We start from the raw sequence: 23,709 nt of genomic DNA, 5'->3' as shown, positions 1-23,709 counted from the left end.
CATCATGACAAAAGGAGCTCAGTGTGGGTACAATCGTCTCTCACGCAAGATGCTGACTTTCCCCTTTTCCCGCCCCCTTGCACCCTCCCCACAGCACACCCTTGGCAGGTGCGCTGCTAACAGCGGGCTGCCGTGGTGTGGGCACCGGGCCCGGGGCCTCCCAGGGCAGGCTTCCATCGGACTTGGCTGCTCAGTGGACGTGGGCTTCTCTGTTGCTCACATGCAAGATAGGAACAGTGTACCTCTGACAAGGCTTGGCTGTGTGTCCCTCATGTTGAAATGCGATCCTCAGTGTTGGGGTGGGGCTTGGTGGCCGGTGTTTGGGTCATGGGGCGGATCCCTAATGAATGGCTTTGTGCCCCCTGGCAGGAATGAGCGTGTTCTCACTCTATGACCTGGTTGTTTCAAGGAGTCTGGTCCTCTCTCTTGCACCCTCTCCCGCCATGGGACACGCCTGCTTCCCCTTCGCCTTCCTCCATGAGTAAAACCTTCCTGACGCTTCCCCAAAAGCAGACGCGGGCACTGTGCTTCTTGTCCAGCCGGCAGAACCGTATGCCAAATAAATCTTTGTCTTAAACAAATTACCCAGTCTCAGGTATTCCTTTATTGCAACACAAAACAGATCAACACACCTACTTTGCAGAAGTATTGCAACGTTCAGAAATGGTTCTCTCTCACCCCCCCATCAAATGGTGCTTTTTGGTTCAAGGTTGTATAGAATGGTGCAATTTAAGAAACCAAGGATCTAAGATTTTGCCTAAAACAAACCTCATTGAATGAAGAATTCACTCATATTTTTCTCTACTAAAAATTGAAATACTGCAAGGAAACAAAACCAAAACCACATTCAGTTCTTTTATTTAATTTTCTAGTGGACAATTTACATATCTCCCTCACCCTGTCTTTTAAGTTAGTGTGACAATTTTCCATAATAAACTACTTAAAGAGAAGCTTTGGTCAAGAATGGAATGAAATCGCAAAAAAACAAAAACAAAAAAATTACTGCTTTTAAAAAACCAACACTTTCACCAATTTTATATTCAAACAAAACCACACGGCATTGGCGTGATATGTGTTTTCAGTGTTTCCTTGGGGCTGGCTTCCTCGCCATCGTGCCACGGCACAGCTGCGGTCGGCCACAGTTTGTCATGTGGATGGCGGAGGCTCACTCAGCTTCACATTATCCGGAGGCCCTGGATGGAAGACTCGAGGGTCTTGGAAAAGGTGGGAAGAGCACTCATGTCACTGAGGAGTGTCCACCCTGAGGTCTGCCCCGAGGTAGGTATCACACACTCCCTCCTCCTCAGTGGAGGTGCTGCCTGTCCCCACCCTGAACCTGGCCCTGCCCCACGTGAGACAGGCTCTCCCAGGACTCACCCTGCAGAGACACTCCAGGCCCAGGCTCCCCCTGCTGGCTCCCGCAGGCCAGGTGTCCCTTTTCCCCACTGCTCCACCCACAGGCTGTGGGCATACTCCTCTCTCCTGTGTGTGTGTGTGTGTGTGTTTTTTTTTTTAGATACAGTCTTGCTCTGTTGCCCCAGGCTGGAGTGCAGCGGTGTGACCACAGCTCACTGCAGCCTCCAACTCCTGGGCTCAAGAGATCCTCCTGCCTGAGCTTCTCAAGTAGCTGGGACTAACAGCATGCGTCACTGCACCTGGTTTTTAACTATACATATACATGTATATTTTAAAATAGAGACAGGGTCTCACTATGTTGCCCAGGCTGGTCTCGAACTCCTGTGCTCAAGACGGGGAAGCAGGGAGGAGAAATGAGCCTCAGGTTCCCAAAGTGCTGGAATTACGGGAGTGGGCCAGCATGCCTGGTTGCACCGGGCTTTTTTTTATAGAGACGGGGTCTTGCTATGTTGCCCAAATTGGTCTCAAACTCCTGGCCTCAAGCGATTCTCCCACCTTGGCCTCCCAACGTGCTGGGATGACAGCTGTGGGCCACTACGCCTGGCTGCCCACAGCTCTTTTTTCTAGTTTCATCCGTGCTTCTGGAGGACCACACCATGGGCAGTGCCTCAAACGCAGTGTGTGCTCTCCGAAGCCCACGGTTGGCCTGGGTGTGCTGCGCTTGCAACTTACGATGCTCGCCTGTGCTTTCTCAACTCCTAGTCCCCTGGCCTCCAAAACCCATCACAGCTCAGGATGCTGCTCAGGTGCAACCTCTTCCCCTGCAGCGTGGGCAGTCCACGCATCGCCCCAGATTCCTCTATGTGAAAACAGAGGCACTGGCTTCTCTTCCGAGCTCCGCCGTATCCCCTACCCAGCCCCTGTATCCACTTCTCTCTTCTACCAGACAGGCTTCTTCGGACTGGATAGTCTCAGTGCTCAGCACCATGCATGGCACCCAGGAGACACTTAGTAAATGTTTACTAAATTAATTAGTGTCAGCCATAAATATATATCTATATAGTTAAACCTGGGCTGGTGTCTAATAGGGCCTGTTTCCAAAATAGCACTCCATTTTTCCTCAATGAATAAAATGGACATCTAGAAGTAAAAATTTCAGTTCACTGAGAATGTGCCGTTCACCTGCAGATGACTTCTAGGTTTTAAAGAGATCTCCGGCCGGGCATGGTGGCTCATGCCTGTAATCCCAGCACTTTGGGAGGCTGAGGCAGGCGGATCACCTGAGGTTGGGAGTTCGAGACCAGCATGACCAACATGGAGAAACCCCATCTCTACTAAAAACACAAAATTAGTTGGGCGTGGTGGCACATGCCTGTAATCCCAGCTACTTGGGAGGCTGAAGCAGGAGAATCTTTTGAACCCAGGAGGCGAAGGTTGCAGTGGGCCAAGATTCCGCCATTGCACTCCAGCCTGGGAAACAAGAATGAAACTCTGTCTCAAAAAAAAAAAAAAAGAGAGAGATCTCCAAGACTGGGCGTGGTGGCTCACGCCTGTAATCCCACCACTTTGGGAGGCCAAGGTGGGCAGATCACATGAGGCCAGGAGTTCAAGACCAGCCTGGCCAACATGGTGAAACCCCATCTGTACTAAAAATACAAAAAACAGTCGGGTGTTGTAGTGTGCTCCTGTAATCCCAATTACTTGGGAGACTGAGGCAGGAGAATCGCTCCAACCTGGGAGGCGGAGGTTGCAGTGAGACAATATTGCACCACTGCACTGAAGCCTGGGCGATAGAACACGACTCTGTCTCAAAAAGAAAGAAAAAAAAAATAAGAGAGAGATTTCCAGTTTAACGTTTTATATTAGGACATTAAACTGTATACTAGATTTAACATTTTGTTTCAAGAATTGAGAAACATTCTTCTCACAAGAGTTTTGTAAAAATATTGGCGGGGTGTGGTGTTACGTGCCTGTTGTCCCAGCTGCTTGGGAGGCTGAGGTGGGAGGAGTGCTGGAGGCAAGGAGTTGGTGGCTGCAGTGAGCCATGATTGCGCCACTGTACTCCAGCCTGGGTGACAGAGAAGGAGCCTATCTCTCAAAAAAAAAAAAAGTTTTAACACAAACAAAATTTGTTCTGTTAGGTAGAAAATACCTTGAAATCCCAAATTGTCATGGCTCCATCGATGCCAGTAGTGCAAAATTTGCGACAGTCTTGCTTGTCCACCTCATAAATAGAGACTTGACTGAAAAAAAGCAAAGCAAAAGAGACCGTAAGGTATGTAGTGGAAGTGAACACAACATTCCTGACTAATCGTGTAAGGGCAGCTTAATGAAATGAATTATCTTCTTCTTTATTTTTTAAATAGAGATGGGATGGGGGTCTCACTATGTTGCCCAGACTGGTCTTGAACTCCTGGACTCAAGTGATCCTCCTGCCTCAGCCTCCCAAAATGCTGGGATTACAGGCATGAGCCACCACACTGCGCCAGGAAATGAATTATCTTTTTTTTTTTTTTTTTGAGACGGAGTCTCGCTCTGTTCCCCAGGCTGGAGTGCAGTGGCTGGATCTCAGCTCACTGCAAGCTCCGCCTCCCGGGTTTACGCCATTCTCCTGCCTCAGCCTCCCGAGTAGCTGGGACTACAGGCGCCCGCCACCTCACCCGGCTAGTTTTTTGTATTTTTTAGTAGAGACGGGGTTTCACAGTGTTAGCCAGGATGGTCTCGATCTCCTGACCTCGTGATCCGCCCGTCTCGGCCTCCCAAAGTGCTGGGATTACAGGCTTGAGCCACCGCGCCCGGCCATGAATTATCTTTTAACTCCTGATTATGAACTTGTCCACGAACATTAGGCTGCAACAATCTGGCTCAGAAAATACCCCAAAACATTTTATTACCAGATGTCCAGGAAAGACAAAACTGGAAAGGGGAGAAGTTAAGAACCTGCCTTAGTTAGAGTGACCTGGGGAAGCAGGAATGACGCAGCCCACACAGCACTCAAATGCTGGGAGCAGGTTGTGGGCAGCACCACAGCCATGGCGAAAACAATGTTTTTGTTTGTTTTTAAATAAACCAGAGGCATGATGAAGCGTGACTGAAATCCAACTGACTCCAAACAAAACCTCTCAAATCAGCCTCCAAGACAGCCAGTGCAGATAAGCCAACAGCCCTCTGTGAGTTTGAAATGAATCATTATAAATGTTAGCAGCAGACATACCCCCAGACTCCAACCAAGCCAAGCAGGGGAACAGATAAATGAAACAACTTGTCTTAGCCTAATTATCTGGAAAGCTTTCAAGACAATCATCCATTGCTCAGACAATATTTTTCTTTCTCCTCTGAAATGTCTAGAACTTACCCTCCTCTTCCCCGACGCTGGGAAGGGGATGGCAAACTATGGTACACACCGCCTATTCCTGTACAACCTGTGAGCTTAAAAAAAAAAAGGTTTTACATTTTTATTTATTTATCGAGATGGAGTCTCACTCTGTCACCCAGGCTGGAGTGCAGTGGTGCGATCTCGGCTCACTGCAACCTCTACCTCCCAGGTTCAAGTGATTCTCCTGCCTCAGCCTCCCGAGTAGCTGGGATTACAGGCCCCCGCCACCATGCCAGCAAATTTTTGTATTTTTAGTAGAGACGGGGTTTCACCATGTTGGTCAGGCTGGTCTCGACCTCCTGACCTCAAGTGATCCACCCACCTCAGCCTCCCAAAGTGCTGGGATTATATGAGTTAGTGTCTGCGCCCGACCCAGCTTTTACATTTTTAAATAGATGGAAAAAAATTAAAAGAGGACTATTATCTCATGAAATGAATATTATGTGAAATTCAAATTTGAGTGTCCATAAAGTTTAACTGGAACACACCACCTCATTCGTTTACAGCGTCTGTGCCTGCTTTCCTGCCACAACCACGGAGTTCAGTAGTTGCAACAGAGACCTACGGCCTCTCGGAATCTAAAATATTTACTATCTGGTCCCTTACAGAAAAAGTTAGATGACACAGCTCTAGTGCAAAGAGCACCGAATTTCTGCAAATAAAAGTAGACTAATGGGCAAGGGGTTGTCTTTTCACTTGGAAGTGTCAGAGAGGCAATGAGAGCTGTTTCTTTCCTTAATACTTGGTCTGCACAGAAGCTTAAGAGAAATTCACAAGAAATAACTCAGAGTCATTCAAGACAGAGAAACCTAAAGAATGGGGAAAAGGTGAGTTTTGCTATGGAAGGAGAAACCTGAAGAATGTGGAGAAAAGGTAAGTTTTGCTATGTCTTCAGGTGCTTTTTTTTTTGAGATAGGATCTCGCAATGTAGCCCAGGCTGAAGTACAGTGGTACAATCACGGCTCACTCCTCTCAAGTAGCTGGGACTACAGGTGTGTGCCAACATAGCCAGCTAACTTTAAAAAAATTGTAGAGATGGGGTCTTCCGGCTGGACACGGTGGCTCACACCTGTAATCTCAGCACTTTGGGAGGCCGTGGTGGGCGGATCACGACGTCAGGAGATCAAGATCGAGACCATCCTGGCTAATGCGGTGAAACCCGGTCTCTACTGAAAATACAAAAAATTGGCCGGGCGTGTCGGCCTGTGCCTGTAGTCCCAGCTACTCGGGAGGCTAAGGCAGGATAATGGTGTGGACCTGGGAGGCGGAGCTTGCAGTGAGCCGAGATTGAGCCACTGCACTCCAGCCTGGGTCACAGAGCAAGACTCTGTCTCAAAAAAAAAAAAAAAAAAAAAGAGATGGGGTCTTGCTATGTTGCCCAGGATGGTACTGAACTGCTGGCCTCAAGCAATCCTCCTGCCTTGGCTTCCCAGAATGCTAGGATTACAGGCGTGAGCCATGGTGCCAGGCCTCTGGTTCTCATTTTTCCATAGAGCATTTGCAGCCTATTTTATGTGCTGAAGATGAAGCATAACCTGCATTTCATTGTAGTTCTCTCAAACAGGAAGTCTAGAGGTTTCCATTACTCCTCCCACCATCAATACCACAACAAAAGCTTCTCAATAGAAAAGGTTTCTCAATAAGGGAAAATCCCATGGGACCCAACTCCGAACATAGTAATTTAGAATATCAAGCATATATTTCTCCTCCAGATGCTTTTCTTTTCTTTTCTTTTTTTTTGAGACGGAGTCTCACTCCGTCACCCAGGCTGGAGTGCAGCGGCTCAATCTTGACTCACTGCAACCTCCGCCTCCCCAGTTCAAGCGATTCTCCTGTCTCAGCCTCCCGAGTAGCTGGGATTACAGGTGTGCACCACCACGAGCAGCTAATTTTTGTATTTTTAGTAGAGACGGGGTTTTGCCATGTTGGCCAGGCTGGTCTTGAACTCCTGGCCTCAAGTGATCTGCCTGCCTCGGCCTCCCAAAGTGTTAGGATTAAAGGTGTGAGCCATCATGCCCAGCCTCTCCTCTAGACCTTAAAAATCACACTTTCAGGCCAGGCACGGTGGCTTACGCCTGTAATCCCAGCACTTTGGGAGGCCAAGGTGGGTGGATCACCTGAGGTCAGGAGATCGAGACCAGGCTGGCCAACAGGGTGAAACCCCGTCTCTAGTAAAAATACAAAAAATTAGCCAGGTGTGGTGGCACACACCTGTAATCCTAGCTACTCAGGAGGTTGAGGCAGGAGAATTGCTTGAACCCGGGAGGCGGAGGTTGCAGTAAGCTGAGATCGTGCCATTGCACTCCAGCCTGGGCAACAGAGTGAGACTCAGTCTCAAAAAAAAAAAAAAAAAAATCAAACTTTCTGGACAAAACACAATTCTGTTGTCTTACATAGTTACATATACCCGATGAAAACCCAGTTGAAACACTCCTCAGCTTTGTCATCATGATGCTAAGAAATTGTTTCTTTAATTAAAGAATCTTCTATTTGTATCCATTACTTGAAATGACAGTTACAGTTACCTTTTCCAACAGGCTTTCTGTTATGTGTGCACTACCATGGGAACACAGCATTCAAGAAAGTCTCCTTTTGTTCTCGAGTAGCTGAGAAAGGGTGCCCTAGGACGCGGTTGCCCCGAGGCCCCACCACCTCGGATTGCAACAGGGTCTGCACTGCTCCTGCTGGCTGCTGCCTTGTAATCTGCACCTTGAAGGACAGAATGACCGGGTGGTGGCGACTCTCTCCCTATTACAAGCTGGAAGTGAAAGCCTGAGGGTCGGGAAGATACAGACTACTTGCTGCACTTGTCCCTGAAGGAGTGCCTGGGCCTGCGGGGCATAGAGCTTTTGTAGGAACCCAGTAAGGAAATAGCGAGGGGCAGGAGGGCACCTTGTCACCTGACCACCTTTCTACAGATGGCACCTACGTGATGCTATTCTGGTGCAGCGTCTCCAAGGCTGTGTTGCGGTCCTCAGTCGTGGCTCTCTTGTCCATGTTGCGGAAGCGTTCCATGGCAGACATGTTGCGCTGGATGCTCTGTTTTGGAATGTCTAACTTGGAGACGAAGGTCAGGCAGCCGCGGTCATCGTAGTTGAAGAGCATTGGGCAGCAGTCATGGCCCTGAAACGAGACTCAAGTCAGTCCCTGGAGGACACACTGCCCACCGCCCAGCTCCTTGGCAGAGTGTTCACCATGATAGGCCTCTCTTACTTTTTTTTTGAGACTGAGTCTTGCTCTGTTGCCCAGGCTGGAGTGCAGTGGCGCGATCTCAGCTCACTGCAACCTCTGGTTCCCGGGTTCAAGTGATTCTCCTGCCTCAGCCTCCCAAGTACCTGGGATTACAGGTACACGCTACCATGCCCTGGCTAATTTTTATGTTTTTAGTAAAGACAGGGTTTCACCATGTTGGCCAGGCTGGTCTCCATCTCCCAACCTCAGGTGATCCACCTGCCTTGGCCTCCCAAAGTATTGGGATTACAGGCGTGAGCCATCGCGCCCCACCTGCTCTTATTCTTAAAAGTGAGCTCGCCGGGCACGGTGGCTCAAGCCTGTAATCCCAGCACTTTGGGAGGCCGAGACGGGTGGATCACGAGGTCAAGAGATCGAGACCATCCTGGCTAACATGGTGAAACCCCGTCTCTACTACAAAAAACTAGCCGGGCGAGGTGGCGGGTGCCTGTAGTCTCAGCTACTCGGGAGGTTGAGGCAGGAGAATGGCGTAAACCCAGGAGGCGGAGCTTGCAGTGAGCTGAGATCCGGCCACTGCACTGCAGCGTGGGCAACAGATCAAGACTCCGTCTCAAAAAAAAAAAAAACAAGTGAGCTCTAAGGCCAGGCACGGTGGCACACGCCCGCACTTTGGGAGGCCGAGGTGGGCAGATCACCTGCGGACGGGAGTTTGAGACTGGCCTGTCCAACATGGAGAAACCCCATCTCTACTAAAAATACAAATTTAGCCAGGTATGGTGGCACATGCCTGTAATCCCAGCTACTTGGGAGGCTGAGGTAGGAGAATCACTTGAACCCGGGAGGCAGAGGTTGCGGTGAGTCAAGATAACCCACTGCACTCCAGCCTGGACAACAAGAGCAAAACTCTGTCTCAAAAAACAAAACAAAACAAAACTGTTCTGCTTTGTGCTAGGGTGACAGAGCACACATTGTTCCCTGTCTGAGCATCACATACAGTGCACCCCGAGGGAGAATGAAGAAAAATACTCACAGCAGCCACAACGCTGTTCTCTGAGACAAATGACACACTCAGGAGTGGCAGGAACTCCGTCTTCAGAGTTGAGACCCTAAACACAAGAACGTTTGTTATCCCAAGATGTAACAGACTATTAGCTTCTTTACAGACACAGATGACAACAAAGGACCCATTCTCACAGGGGCTTCTGCAGTATCAACGGGCACTTATGTTGAAAAGGAGCCTCTGACCTCAACTCGCAGGCCTCTTGAGCCAGGGGCGGCCCTGGGCTCCGGCTCCGGCTCCAGCCTGGGCTCCTCCCGCCTGCTTCTGAGACCCCGCCCACTCACGACAAACTGGTTCCCAAAGCCCTGTCTTTGCGCCCACGCCCTTCGACCCCCAGCACAGCTCTAAAGGGATCACCCTCATGATCCCACGGTCCACCTTCCCAGAGGCCACTGCAGCCTAAAGCAGCTTCTCCCTGCTCTTAGCTCCTAGGGCTCTTTCTGTTACTATGACTTGGCAGCAAACACCTGTGCTAGGACCCTCTCCTTGCCTGTGCTCCCCGGAGCTCCAAGAGGGCTGTGGCCACACAGATCTGTGCTGACGGCCAGGCACCGTGTCAGCAACTAGAGCCACCAAGATGAACCAAACAGTCTTAGCCAGGAGCTCACACTCGAATGGGCCGTGTGTGTGTATGTGTGCATGCAGGGACCTGTGTGTGCATGTAGTTATTCGCTCTTGAGTGTGGCAGAGAGATTACACAGATATGGCAGGCAAACACACTGGTTGATGAGTTAGGAGCACCTCACTTCATGCAAGAAACGATGCATTCAAAAGCTGACTGTGGCTGGGCATGGTGGTTCACACCTGTTATCTCAGCACTTTGAGGGGCTGAGGCGGAAGGATTGCTGGAGGCAGGAGTTTGAGATCAGCCTGGATAACATAGTGAGACCCAGTCTCTACGAAAAATTAAAAAAAAAAAAAATTAGCCTAGTGTGGTGGTGCACATCTGTGGCCCTATCTACTTGAAAGGCTGAGTTGGGAGGAGCACTTGAGCTCAGGAGTTCAAGGCTGTAATGAGCTATGATTGCAGAACCGCATTCTAGCCTGCGCAACAGAGAGCATCTCTCTAAATAATAACAAAATAAAAGCTAACTGTACATGTCTCAGGACGCCCTTCATAAAGTTGGCATTGAAGAATGAATGTGTCATCTTAAGCCCTTACTGTGGTATACCTGACTTTTACTACATGAGATATTTATGTTGGAGGAGCGCAAGGGTGGAGCATGTAATCTGACTTGCAGGACTGGAAAAGGGAAAGAAGTCAGTATGAGGGTAGATAGGGACTTGTAATAAGCGTATGCTAAGAACTTATTGTGTCACAATAAACCATATAAAAATTAAGTAACACTGGCATCAATATACCAAAGTACTATCAAGTATCAAAAGGCAAATTACCAAATGTATACAAAAATGTATAAAATGTAAAACATAATCTCATTTCTGTTAAAAATGAAAATATATATGTGCTTGTTTATGTAGAGAAATTTTCTGAAAGACTACATTTTATAATGGAGAGGACAATCTTTTTTTATTTGCTTTTTGAGACACAGTCTTGTTGCCCAGGCTGGAGTGCAGTGGTGCGATCTCGGCTCACTGCACCCTCCGTCTGCTGGGTTCAAGCAATTCTCCTGCCTCAGCCTCATGGGTAGCTGGGATTACAGGCACCCACCACACCTGGCTAATTTTTGTACTTTTAGTAGAGACAGGGTTTTGCCATGTTGGCCAGGCTGGTCTCAAACTCTTGACCTCAGGCGATCTGCCTGCCTCGGCCTCCCAAAGTGCTGGGATTACAGGCGTGAGCCACTGTGCCTGGCCGGAGGGGATAATCTTTAAAAAAATATGTAAAACTAGCAAAAAAACGCACATTTAATCCTGTTAGGAAAAACATCTCATATCTGAAATATCATGCTGTTTACACTGGGTGACTCTTACTGACCTGACAGGCAGTAAAGGTCACCCAGTGCGATTGATTTTTGATACTCAAGTGGCCATGTCCATCACAAAACTTTTAACGGTGAGTTCCCTTTAGCTATCAATGGAAAAGGATTCACCAGGGAAGAACGAAGATTGATAAAAGAAGGAGGATTCCAATCTTCTCTCTTCCTCCAACATATATTGAACAAAATGAACTCTGATATTTGGCTGGGTACTTTATGGCTGAGTAGATGCACCACTCACAAAGAAGCCACCATAATTAGAGTCCTTCGGGCACACAGCAGAGGAAGTGGTGTCAATGGTCTTTAAGCCTTACTGAATGGAAGGCTCAAATTAATGAAGTCATTGTTTGCTGACTACCCCGAGTAAGAATATATCTGCTATGTAATTTAAAGGCCGGTGAATGGCATTTACATTTTGTAAGGAATTCAGAGTAACAGACTAAACTGGCCTTTTTTTTTTTTTTTGAGCTGGAGTCTTGCTCTCGTGCCCAGGCCGGAGTGTACTGGCATGATCTCAGTTCACTGCAATCTTCACCTCCTGGGTTCAAGCGATTCTCCTGCCTTAGCCTCCCAAGTAGCTGGGACTACAAGCACCCACCACCATGCCGGGCTAATTTTTGTATTTTTGTAGAGACAGGGTTTCACCATGTTGGCCAGGCTGCTGTCGACCTCCTGACCTCAGGTGATCCACCCACCTTGGTCTCCCAAAAGGCTGAGGTTATAGGTGTGAGCCACTGTGCCCAGTGTAAACTGGCCCTTTTTAAACGACCCTTATCAGTAGCAAACCAGGAGGGTTCTTGAAAGGAATCATTATCAGTACTTCCATTAAGAAGTATTTCTGGAAGACCTAGGTCTTAAAAATTTTCCAACCCGAGAATTTGTATCTGTGCCTGTCACAGTAAAGGCTGACTTGCAGTTTTTTGTTTTTTTTTTGAGACAGAGTTTCGCTCTTGTCGCCCAGACTAGAGTGCAATGGCACAATCTTGGCTCATCGCAACCTCTGCTTCTTGGGTTCAAGAGATTCTCCAGCCTCAGCCTCCTGAGTAGCTGGGATTACAGGCATATGCCACCACACCTGGCAAAAAAAAATTTTGTTTTTTTGAGACAGAGTTCTGCATTTGTTGCCCAGGCTGGAGTGCCATGGCATGATCTCGGCTCACTGCAACCTCCGCCTCCCGGGTTCAAGTGATTCTCCTGACTCAGCCTCCTGAGTAGCTGGAATTATAGGCATGTGCCACCACATCCGGCTAATTTTCTGTATTTTTAGTAGAGATGGAGTTTCTCCATGTTGGTCAGGCTGGTCTTGAACTCCCGACCTCAAGCGATCCGCCTGCCTCAGCCTCCCAAAGTGCTAGGATTACAGGTGTGAGCCACTGTGGCTAATTTTTGTATTTTTAGTAGAGACAGGGTTTCACCATGTTGGCCAGGCTGGTCTTGCACTCCTGACCTCAGGTGGTCCACCCATGGCCTACCAAAGTGCTGGGACTACAGGTGTGAGCCACTGTGCCCGGCAAGGCTAATTTTTGTATTTTTAGTAGAGACAGGGTTTCACCATATTGGCCAGGCTGTTCTTGAATTCTTGACCTCAGGTGATCTGCCCACAGCCTCCCAAAGTGCTAGGATTAGAGGCGTGAGCCACCAAGTCCAGCCTGCCTGCAGTTTTGACTGAGTTCTTTTGTTTGATTTTTTTTTTTTTTTTTTGAGACGGAGTCTCACTCTGTCACCCAGGCTGGAGTGCAGTGGCGTGATCTCAGCTAACTGCAACCTCCGCCTCCCAGGTTCAAGCAATTCTCTGCCTCAGCCTTCCGAGAAGCTGGGATTACAGGCGCCCGCCACCATACCTGGCTAATTTTTTATTTTTAGTAGAGACAAGGTTTTACCATCTTGGTCAGGCTGGTCTTGAACTCCTGACCTTGTGATCCACCCACCTTGGCCTCCCAAAGTTCTGGGATTACAGGCGTTAGCCTTCGCGCCCGGACTGACTGACTGACCAGGAAGGGCAATCCTGGTTCAGCTGGTGAGAGATCCCACCCCTTGTTCCCCACCCTCCAAATGAAAGGCAAATACTCACTGCACACTTTTTGAGGCATCAGCAACAGACACGGTGCTGTCGTGGCTGACCCAGGCCAGGCGGCTCCCACTGGCAGAGAAGCTGACCCCGTGGACCCAGCCACCAGTGCCACTGCCACCAAACTCTGACATCAGCTGCCCAAAAGGCATCTTGCTGCCCCAGGGCGTGCTGGCTGGCTTTTCATCCACTTCTTTAATGTAGGCAGAAAATACTCTGTTTAAAAGGCAGAGAGAAAAGGAAAAAGTAAATGAAAATATATGTATCTAGAAACAGGCCATAGGCAGCTGCCATAAGGCATCTCAGAATGCAAAGAGGTTGACTCACTAAAAACAAATAAAACATGGGCTGGGCACGGTGACTCATGCCTGTAATCCCAGCACTTTGGGAGGCCTAGGCAGGCGGATCACCTGAGGTTGGAAGTTTGAGACCAGCCTGACCAACATGGAGAAACCCCGTCTCTACTAAAAATACAAAATTAGCCAACTGTGGTGGCCCTTGCCTGTAATCCCAGCTACTCAGGAGGCTGAGGAAGGAGAATCGCGTGAACCCAGGAGGCGGAGGTTGCAGTGAGCCGAGATCGCACCATTGCACTCCAGCCTGGGCAACAAGAGTGAAACTCCATCATAAATAAATAAATAAGTAAGTAAGTAAGTAAGTAAATATATAAATAAATAAATAAGGCCAGGTGTGCTGGCTCACGCCTGTAATCCCAGCACTTTGGTAGGCCAAGGTGGGCGGACTACGAGGTTAGGAGATCAAGACCATCCTGGCTAACATGATGAAACTCGGTCTCTACTAAAAATACAAAAAATAAGCTGGGCATGGTGGCGGGCGCCTGTAGTCCCAGCTACTCGGGAGGCAGAGCCTGCGGTGAGCCAAGATCGCGCCACTGCACTTCAGGCTGGGCAACAGAGCGAGATACCATCTCAAAAAAATAAAAATCCATCAATCATGATAGGTAAGTTCAGATATTCAAACCTCTCAAGTAAAAGAATTATTAAGAGCTATCTACAGGCCAACCCAAGTTTGGCAAATCTATATTTTAGTGTGTGTGTATATATATATATATATATATATTTTTTTTTTTGGTGGGGGGACAGAGTTTTGCTCTCGTTGCCCAGACTGGAGTGCAATGGCATGATCTTGGCTCACCACCTCCGCCTCCTGGGTTCAAGCGATTCTCCTGCCTCAGCCTCCCAAGTAGCTGGGATTATAGTTACGTGCCACCACGCCTGGTTAATTTTTGTATTTTTAGTAGAGAGGGGGTTTCACCATGTTGACCAGGCTGGTCTCGAACTCCTGACCTCAGGTGATCCATCTGCCTCGGCCTCCCAAAGTGCTGGGATTACAGGCATGAGCCACCACACCTGACACTCCCAACTTTTTTTTTTTTTTTTTTTTAAGAGATGGGGGTCTGGCTCTGTTGCCCGGGATGGAGTGTAGTGGTGTGATCAAAGCTCACTGCAGCCTCCAACTCCTGGGCTCAAGTGATCCTCCTGCCTCAGCCTCTCGAGTAGTTGGGACTACAGGTTCGTACTATGCCCAGCTAATATTTTAAATTTTTTTGTAAAGATGGCGTCTTGCTGTGTTGCCCAGGCTGGTCTCAAACTCCTGGGATCAAGTAATGCTCCTGCCTCAGTCTCCCAAAGTGCTGGGATTACAGATGGGGGCCACGGTGCCTAGCTAATCCATACTCTAGATACTATCAAAGCACCTACTGTGTGTCAGGCTCTGGGTGCCAGGTTCTGAAGGAGTGACCGTAAAAGCCCTGTCCTCATAGGCTGCACATTCTGGGGAGACCCTGCTGTCCTATCCCTCCCTTGCCCACGTGAGACCTTGCTAAATGATCACAGCATTCTTTCCTGTCTACCTTACCATCACTCTCAACACAGTACTCCAGGAAGCCTGCACAGTCAACAGTGGGAGAGAGGAAACTATTTGCCACCCCACAACAAACTAATGGTATTGAACCCGCCATTTTTTTTTTTTTTTTTTTTTTTGAGGCGGAGTCTCACTCTGTCGCCCAGGCTGCAGTGCAGCGGCGGGATCTCGGCTCACCGTAAACTCCACCTCCCGGGTTCATGCCATTCTCCTGCCTCAGCCTCGGGAGTAGCTGGGACGACAAGCACCCACCACCACGCCTGGCTAATTTTTTGTATTTTTAGTAGAGATGGGGTTTCACTGTGTTAGCCAGGATGGTCTTGATCTCCTGACCTCGTGATCCGCCCGCCTCGGCCTCCCAAAGTGCTGGGATTATAGGCGGGCTCGAGGCCAGGAGTTCGAGACCAGCCTGGCCAACGTGGTGAAACCCCGTCTCTACTAAAATACAAAAAAATTAGCCAGGCATGGTGGTGCACGCCTTCAATCCCAGCTAGCCGGGAGGCTGAGGCATGAGAATTGCTTGAACCTGGGAGGCGGAGGTTGCAGTGAGCCGAGATCATGTCACTGCACTCCAGCCTTCGTGACAGAGAAACACTCGTGGAAATTAATATTAACAAAATAACTGCAACCTATTTTCACAACCATCAAAGAATCCAGGTGGTGCAGGTTAGTGCCACCTAGTTCTATTTTCTAATGACTCTGGTTAAGAAATCACAAGTAACACAGGTCCACAATATAAAGTGCCTTAACACTACCGTGACCCCCATCCTCTCTGCCAAACTCAAACACACATCTCTTTCTCTTTAAGCTTTGAGTATTCCCGGATATAAACCACTGGCCTGGTTTTCCGGGAATTCTCCACAGTTACTGAAGAAGGTGTATCACAGCTGAGTGCAGTGGCAGTGGCTCATTCCTATAAGCCCAGCACTTTCGGAGTAAAAGGCAGAAGGATCCTTTGAGCCCAGGAGTTTGAGACCAGCCTGGGCAACATAGTGAGACCCCATCTCTACAAAAAATGAACAAAAGCAGCCAGGCATGGTGGCTTATGCCTGTGGTCCCAGCTACTCAGGAGGCTGAGGTGGGAGGATTGCTTGAGTCTGGGAGGTCGAAGCTGCAGGGAGCTATGATCGCACCACCACACTCCAGCCTGAGTGACAGAGCAAGACCTTGTCTCAAAAAAAAAAAAAAAAAAAAAAGTGCACCTCATCTTCCAACCTACCATATAGTCAACACGAAGCAACATGTATTTGCTTTGCTTTCCTTTCAGCTAAGGGGAAAAAGCATTCTTGAGAAAGAACAACTTTAAAAAGTAATTACATGGAATTACACGGTATGATCCTTAAAGTTGCTAGCAAAGCGGCTGCATTTCTTCTAGCTTCACAGTGATGACAAAATAAAAAGCTTTAACGGAAAGAGCAGCACAATAACAGCTTAGCAGTGCACTGTTTAGCTATGTTTTATGAATCGTTTCACTTTGGAATTTGCAGAGACTGCTGCCTGGAATATGAAATGAGAGAAACAGTGTAGTCAAGAAAGACAGGGAGAAAGGGAGAGACAAAGAGATGGTGAGAAAGAGACAGAGACAGGGAGAGTACATGCTAATCCTCCCCTCTAAACCGTAGATATTCTTACACTTAAGGAAATCTTCGCTGGCCCCACCCTTGCCTCTCCCTCCTATCCCACCTCCAAGTCGATTTCTTTCTACCTGTGACTTACGCACTTTTTCTTTTAATCACCATGCTTGAGCTCCTTTTCTAGATCACAAGCTGCTTCCATTTTGTTGTTTTCTGTTTTTGTTTGTTTTCTGAGATGGAGTCTCGCTCTGTTGCCCCGGCTGGAGTGCAGTGGTGTGATTTCAGCTCACTGCAACCTCCACCTCCCGGGTTCAAATGATTCTCATGCCCTAGCCTCCCGAGTAGCTGGGATTACAGCCGTGTGCCACCACATCAGGCTTACTTTTGTATTTTTAGTAGACACGGGGTTTCACCATGTTGGCCAAGTTGGTCTCGAACTTCTGACCTCAGGTGATACGCCCACCTCAGCCTCCCAAAGTGCTGGGATTACAGGTGTGAGTCACAGCACTGGGCCTCATTTTTGAGTCCCTCACAGTGCCTAGCATAGTACCTTGCAAAGAAAAAGAAACTTACAGGCCAGGCACAGTGGCTCATGCCTGTAATCCCAGCACTTTAGGAGGCCAAGGAGGGAGGATCACTTGAGGCCAGGAGTTCAAGACCAACCTGGGCAACACAGCAAGACCCCATCTCTACAAAGAATAAAAACAATTTTTTTAAAATTAGCCAGGTGTGGTGGCACATGCCTGTAGTCTCAACTACTCTGGAGGCTGAGGCTGGAGGATCGCTTGAGCCCAGGAGTTGGAGGCTGCAGTGAGCTATGATGGTGCCACTGCACTCCAGCCTGGGTGAGAATGAGACTCTGTCTCAAAAACCACAATAATAACAACTACAACAACAACAAAACAAAGGGAACCCAAAATTATTTGTTGAAGGATGAAGAACGCACAGCTCGAGTCTATCAGTTCTCATTGGTTCCCACCTGCATTTGAAGTCACATGATCCTGCTGCCAGCAAAACGTTGTTGGGATGCCAATCCAAGCTGAGGACTGTGGAGCGAATCGGCTTTTTAATGTGCTTGCTCACCCACCTATGAGAGGGGAAAACTGTTTCAGTTTATCCACTCAACAAGCATCCCCAAATGACCTACAAATTATGTCGGGTGAAAACACCTAAGCATGCCACACTTTTCCTTAGCTAAAAAAAATGATAAAACAATTCAGAATGTTATCTTTTTCAGAATAAACTTTTTCAGATAAGTTTCTATGAAAAAAGATTCTATAGAAAAGTAACAGATCATTCAACGTTTTTCTGTCAGTCACCAGGCCTCCTGCCAGAGACAAGGTTTTTTAAGACCAGGTTATAATTTGAGACTGGCTAATTTTTGTATTTTTTGTAGAGATGAGATTTCTCCATGTTGCCCAGGCTGGTCTCAAACTCTTGGGCTCAAGCGATCCAACGGCCTCAGCCTCCCAAAGTGCTGGGATTACAAGCATGAGCCACTATGCGCAGCTGACAAGGTGCATTTCTAAAGGACAGAAAGGAAAAGAACCATGAACAAGCACTTCTCCACTCCTGGCCTTGATGATGTCGGCACAACAGCTGGTTTTCAGTGGTCCTCATTAGTAAGCATAGATACTGATGAACTCAGTCACTTTTTTTGTGAGATTTTGGATTACATATGACATTAACCTCTGAGATAAAAACTGAAGTTTGAAAATACTTCAATTTTTATTATGAATATTCAGTGATTTGCTATTCCATTTTTGGTCAATTTGGGGTTGTAAGACAGCTTAATATCCTTCCCCAGTCTCCATGAATCTGCAAATTCTTTTTAATTTCTTTCACTGAAAAATCACAACCAAGAAATTGGAAGAACCTCATATTAGGGATTAGCCTCTCATTCTCTAGCACCATCCAAAAAAGATGATTTATGTCTATGACCAGTCAGTATTTTGGCTTAACTCATTCATTTCTGCCCCCAAACTGCTGTTTAAAAACCAATCGTGTCTGGTTGCTCTACAGTTGGGAAACTAAATATTGAGCCAATGCCTTTCCTTGAATGCTAAATTACCTTTCTATAGAATCACTTTTTTTTTTTTTTTTTTTTTTTGAGGCAGAGTTTCGCTCTTGCTGCTCAGGCTGGAGTGCAGTGGCGCGATTTTGGCTCACCGTAACCTCTGCCTCCCAGCTTCAAGCGAGAATCACTTTTATTTATTTATTTTTTATTTTTATTTTTTTTGAGACAGAGTCTTACTCTGTCGCCCAGGCTGGAGTGCAGTGGCGCAATCTTAGCTCACTGCAACCTCCGCCTCCTGGGTTCAAGCAATTCTTGTGTCTCAGCCTCCTGATAGCTGGGATTTTAGGCTCACGCCACCACACCCAGCTAATATTTGTATTTTTAGAAGAGATGAGCTTTCACCATGTTGGCCAGGCTGGTCTCAAACTCCTCGTCTCAAGCGATCCGCCTGCCTTAGCTTCTCAAAGTGCTAGGATTACAGGTATGAGCCACCACGCCTGGCTATAGAATTGCTTTCTTAGAATCCTATCTGAAAAAGTTCATTCTGAAAAAGACAGCCAGGTGCAGAGGCTCGCACCTGTAATCCCAGCACTTTGGGAGACCAAAGCAGGAGGATTGCTTGAGTACAGGAATTTGAGATCAGTTTGGGCAACAAAGTGAGAACCTATCTCCACAAGTAATCAAAAAATTAGCCAAGTGTGGTGGTGCAAACCTGTAGTCCCAACTACTTGGGAGGCTGAAGTGGCAAGATTGCTAGATCCCAGGAGTTGGAGACTGCAGTGAGCTGTGTTTGTGCCACTGCACTCCAGACTGGGTGACAGAGAAGCCTGTCTCAAAAAATAAACCAAAAGCCCCCACAAAGTCTCTAAAAAAGGAGAAAGGACAATATTTTGAACTGTTTCATAATGTATATATATATACATATTTGAGACAGAGTCTTGCTGTGTTGCTCAGGCTGGAGTGCAGTGGCATGGTCTCGGCTCACTGCAAACTCCACCTCCCTGGTTCAAGCGATTTTCCCGCCTTAGGCTCCCAAGTAGCTGGGATTATAGGCATGCGCCATCACGCCCAGCTAATATTTTGTATTTTTAGTAGAATGGGGTTTCTCCACACTGGCCAGGCTGGTCTCCAACTCTTGACCTTGTGATCCGCCTGCCTTGGCCTCACAAAGTGCTGGGATTACAGGCGTGAGCCACCGTGCCTGGCCTTTATAATGTAATTTTTTTAATTGAGGAAAAGATGGCAAACAAAATAATCATAAGCTTCTGAGAGGTTGTTTTAAAGTACTCCTATGAAATATGAAATAACTATTCTATAGCTGAAAAACTGCCCTAAACATACAGCTTGTTCAAAGACAACACCTTGTACCATAATAAAATCCAATTTACCTATACTTGAGACTAATTCTCAACGAATAAAAATGTAAACAATTACTGAGGTTGAAGCTTTCCTTGGAAGAAAACTTTCCTGTAGAAATTTGTAAGATTGCAAGGAGTACCAGCTGACATAAAGTTTAGCCTTGAGGGAATATTAATGAAATTAGTTTCCTGTATCATTACAATGAAACTTCCAAATCGTTTCTAGCAGGTAACATTTTGTTGGCCTTGATTTATACACATTTGAAAGAAAAACATGTTTCAAATTCATAACTCATTTTTTTTTTTTTTTTTGAGATGGAGTTTCACTCTTGATGCCCAGGCTGGAGTGCAATGGCACAATCTTGGCTCACCACAACCTCCGCTTCCTGGGTTCAAGAGATTCTCCTGCCTCAGCCTCACAGGTAGCTGGGATTACAGGCATGCACCACCACACCCTGCTAATTTTTTTGTATTTTTAGTAGAGATGGGGTTTCTCCATGTTGGTCAGGCTGGTCTCGAACTCCTGACCTCAGGTGATCCACCCGCCTTGGCCTCCCAAAGGGCTGGGGTTACAGGCGTGAACCACCATGCCTGGCCCATAATTCAATTTTACTGCAAGTTCCCAATCTCTTTTTGAAGAATAAAATTTCTGAAGTTTTACTAAATTACAAAGGTAACATGATAATCCCGTCCTTTCAGTTTTAGCAGAATAGAAATAACAAAACGGCTACAAAGAGTCATGTGTACTCTGCTATTTTTAGTAGAAACACAAACACTGCCAGTATAGTACTAAATGACAACTTTATGTTAAAGGATATTTACCAGTCACGCTGAACACACGCCAGGTAGAATACAATTTTGTTTTTTTTTTGAGATGGAGTCTCACTTGGTCGCCCAGGCTGGACTGCCCAATGGCATGATCTTGGCTCGCTGAAACCTCCGCCCCTTAAGTTCAAATGATTCTCCTGCCTCAGCCTCTCGAGTAGTTGGGATTACAGGTGCCTGCCACTGTGCCTGGCTAATTTTTGTATTTTTAGTAGAGATGGGGTTTCGCCATCTTGGCCAGGCTGGAGAGTAATTGTTTTCTTATCAAAATAAGTAGGAAGGAGTAGTTAAAATAAGTTCTGGTCATAAAGTAAACCTCTATGTTTTGACTGGGTCAGCTACAACTGATTTATTTAAAAAATGTACAATAGCCTGATTAGACTTCTATGATTCTGGTGAGTTTTCACGTCAATAGTTTAAACAAGTAAAATATTATATCAAGACACAGAGTTGTTTGGCAAATAAGCTTTAAAGAAAGGAGAACACTGGCTGGGCGTGGTGGTTCACGCCTGTAATCCCAGCACTTTGGGAGGCCAAGGCGGTGGATCACGAGGTCAGGAGTTCAAGACCAGCCTGGCCAAGATGGTGAAACCTCGTCTCTACTAAAACTACAAAAATTAGCCGGGCGTGATGGCAGGTGATTGTAATCCCAGCTACTCGGGAGGCTGAGGCAGGAAAACTGCTTGGACCACGGAGGACGGAGGTTGCAGTGAGCCAAGATCATGCCACTGCACTCCATCCAGCCTGGGCAACAGAGTGAGACTCTGTCTCAAATAATAAAAAAAAAAAGAACATTGTTATCTGTAGGAATCCTACATAGATATCGTGTGAAAAAAAAAATTCCTCAGGGAACACAGACTCTTTCAAGGTTATTATTTGTATATAAGAGTAAGAAAACAGCAATTTGTGCGGTATAGAGTGAGAACAGTAGTAGCATCTTGCAGAAGAAACAAGTTAGGTGATCAGAACATGGACACAATAGCTCTATGTTAATATAAAAAACATGCGATTTAACTTAACATGCACATGAGAAGGGAAAATGCTCAGACAGAATCAAGAATTTCAGAGAAAAAAAAAACCACACAACTCCGGATGAGAAAAAACTAGAGTTTTTTCTCACACAGCAGTGCAAATGTAAATTCTATAGAGAGGGATAGAAAAAGTTCAGATGTCACTCACCAGTCATTTTCAGACTCAAAGTAACAAACAGAAATGAGTCGTGCTCCACTTCCCACAGCAAATTTGTTCTCTAGGGGGGACCACTTCACAAAAGTAGCTGCGCGATTAATTCTCAGGATCACCAGGGTTGGCTTCCAGACACCATCTTTCTGACTCCAGACATAGGCATTGCGGTCTGCTCCACAAGTGACGATGCGGTCGCTCTTGGGAGCCCAGTCAATACCTGCAAGTGAGATGTGGGTCACCTGCTTTGCCCAGTCAATGACAAACAACTGCAACACAGGCAGGTGGGTGGCACTGGCATGCCAGGATGAGATGTGGTCTTGGGACCTTCCTCCCAGGCACATCCTTCCCCCCATCTATGTCCTGATCACCGCCTCAAGGAAAGGCAAGGATGCTTCTCTGCAAAGCATCTGGGACTCAGGATTATCTATGAGGTCATGTAGAACAGAGCTGTTTTATAATTACAGACTTTACAAAACTAAACGGGGGCATTCTTTCGGCCCAGAAAATTCACACATTTCTAAGACTTCTAAAGATCTGAAGGTTCATTACTTTTTTCTTTCCTCTTTATTAGATTTTTGTGTGTGAAAATAACTGTATTCATTCATGAACAGACCTCATTCCATGATATTAACCAACAGTCTGCTACATGGCATTCAACTAAAACAGCATACAGGGTAAATAAAAATAATCTTTAGTGTACAGGAGGAAATATATATTGTGATTCATCATATATTTTTCTGAAAGTCGCTGTCAGTTGAACCATATTGAAAACCTTTTCTACATGATGCAGGTCCTATAAAATCCTTGATTATCTTTGCATCTAAACCAGGAAGATACCTAAATGTGTGTCTGAATTTAAGGTTTACTTTTCTTATTTGATGAGACTTTACTTATCTGGTGCCTCTGTGAAGAATCCCAAAGTCAAGGTCAGTTTCTTATATACCAAGAGCAAAATTTACCAGGACTCATTTAACATTTACTGATGAGGTATTTTCTTTGCTTTTTTTTTTTTTTTTTTTTTTTTTTGAGATGGAGTTTTGCTCTCGTAGCCTAGGCTGGAGTACAATGGCGCGATCTCAGCTCACTGCAACCTCCACCTCCCAGATTCAAGTGATTCTCCTGCCTCAGCCTCCCGAGTAGCTGGAATTACAGGTGGATGCCACCACGCTCAGCTAATTTTTGTGTCTTTAGTAGAGACGGGGTTTCACCATATTGACCAGGCTGGTCTCGAACTCCTGACTTCGGGTGATCTGCCCGCCTTGGCCTCCCAAAGTGCTGGGATTACAGGTGTGAGCCACTGCACCCGGCCTTCATGAGTTATTTTCTAGAAATATAATTTCACATTAAAAAGTACAGAAATATTACTAATAAATATTTATTACAGATCTCTCTCTAAAAATTAATACTTAGCATTCTTGATATGTATATGGAAAAAAGACAAATATAAATCCAAGGCTCAGTTACCCATAAGTCATAGTGACTTTAGTATGAAGAGTTTAATTTATTCATTCATTTACCCACATGAAATGTCAGCTCAATTTTTTGTACCACTGAAGGGAAAAAAATATGAGACTGTACTCTAAGTGATGTGTATTTTATTTATTCATTACAAGATAATTTTGCACCAGCCGGATGTGGTGGCTCAAGCCTGTAATCCCAGCACTTTGGGAGGCCGAGACGGGCGGATCACGAGGTCAGGAGATCAAGACCATCCTGGCTAACACGGTGAAACCCCGTCTCTACTAAAAAAATACAAAAAACTAGCCGGGCGAGGTGGTGGGCGCCTGTAGTCCCAGCCACTCGGGAGGCTGAGGCAGGAGAATGGCGTAAACCCGGGAGGCGGAGCTTGTAGTGAGCTGAGATCCGGCCACTGTACT

General features: G+C 46.6%; 1 protein-coding gene across 2 annotated transcripts in view; it reads right to left on the bottom strand.

The window, feature by feature from the left end:
- Positions 1 to 840: 840 nt before the first annotated feature.
- Positions 841 to 23,709, bottom strand: part of ARPC1A (actin related protein 2/3 complex subunit 1A) — a 39,972-nt gene continuing 17,103 nt past the window's right edge. Inside the window, exons 4-10 of one of the 2 annotated variants that reach the window (XM_023192029.2) lie at positions 21,827 to 22,049; positions 17,427 to 17,534; positions 12,993 to 13,205; positions 8,955 to 9,030; positions 7,662 to 7,855; positions 3,509 to 3,599; positions 841 to 1,214 (exon numbers count right to left, since the gene is read on the bottom strand). In XM_023192029.2, coding sequence (XP_023047797.2) covers positions 1,176 to 1,214; positions 3,509 to 3,599; positions 7,662 to 7,855; positions 8,955 to 9,030; positions 12,993 to 13,205; positions 17,427 to 17,534; positions 21,827 to 22,049 — 944 coding nt within the window. In that variant the 3' untranslated portion in view covers positions 841 to 1,175. Of the gene's footprint in view, positions 1,215 to 3,508; positions 3,600 to 4,078; positions 4,786 to 7,661; positions 7,856 to 8,954; positions 9,031 to 12,992; positions 13,206 to 17,426; positions 17,535 to 21,826; positions 22,050 to 23,709 lie in introns of those variants that run through there. The other variant, XM_023192028.3, reaches the window with a different exon arrangement.

The sequence above is a fragment of the Piliocolobus tephrosceles genome, chromosome 8 (genome assembly GCF_002776525.5).
Source record: "Piliocolobus tephrosceles isolate RC106 chromosome 8, ASM277652v3, whole genome shotgun sequence".
Classification (NCBI taxonomy): Eukaryota; Metazoa; Chordata; class Mammalia; order Primates; family Cercopithecidae; genus Piliocolobus; species Piliocolobus tephrosceles.
The sequence above is the reverse complement of the archived record's forward strand: the minus strand, read 5'-3'. Positions and strand labels throughout refer to the sequence as shown.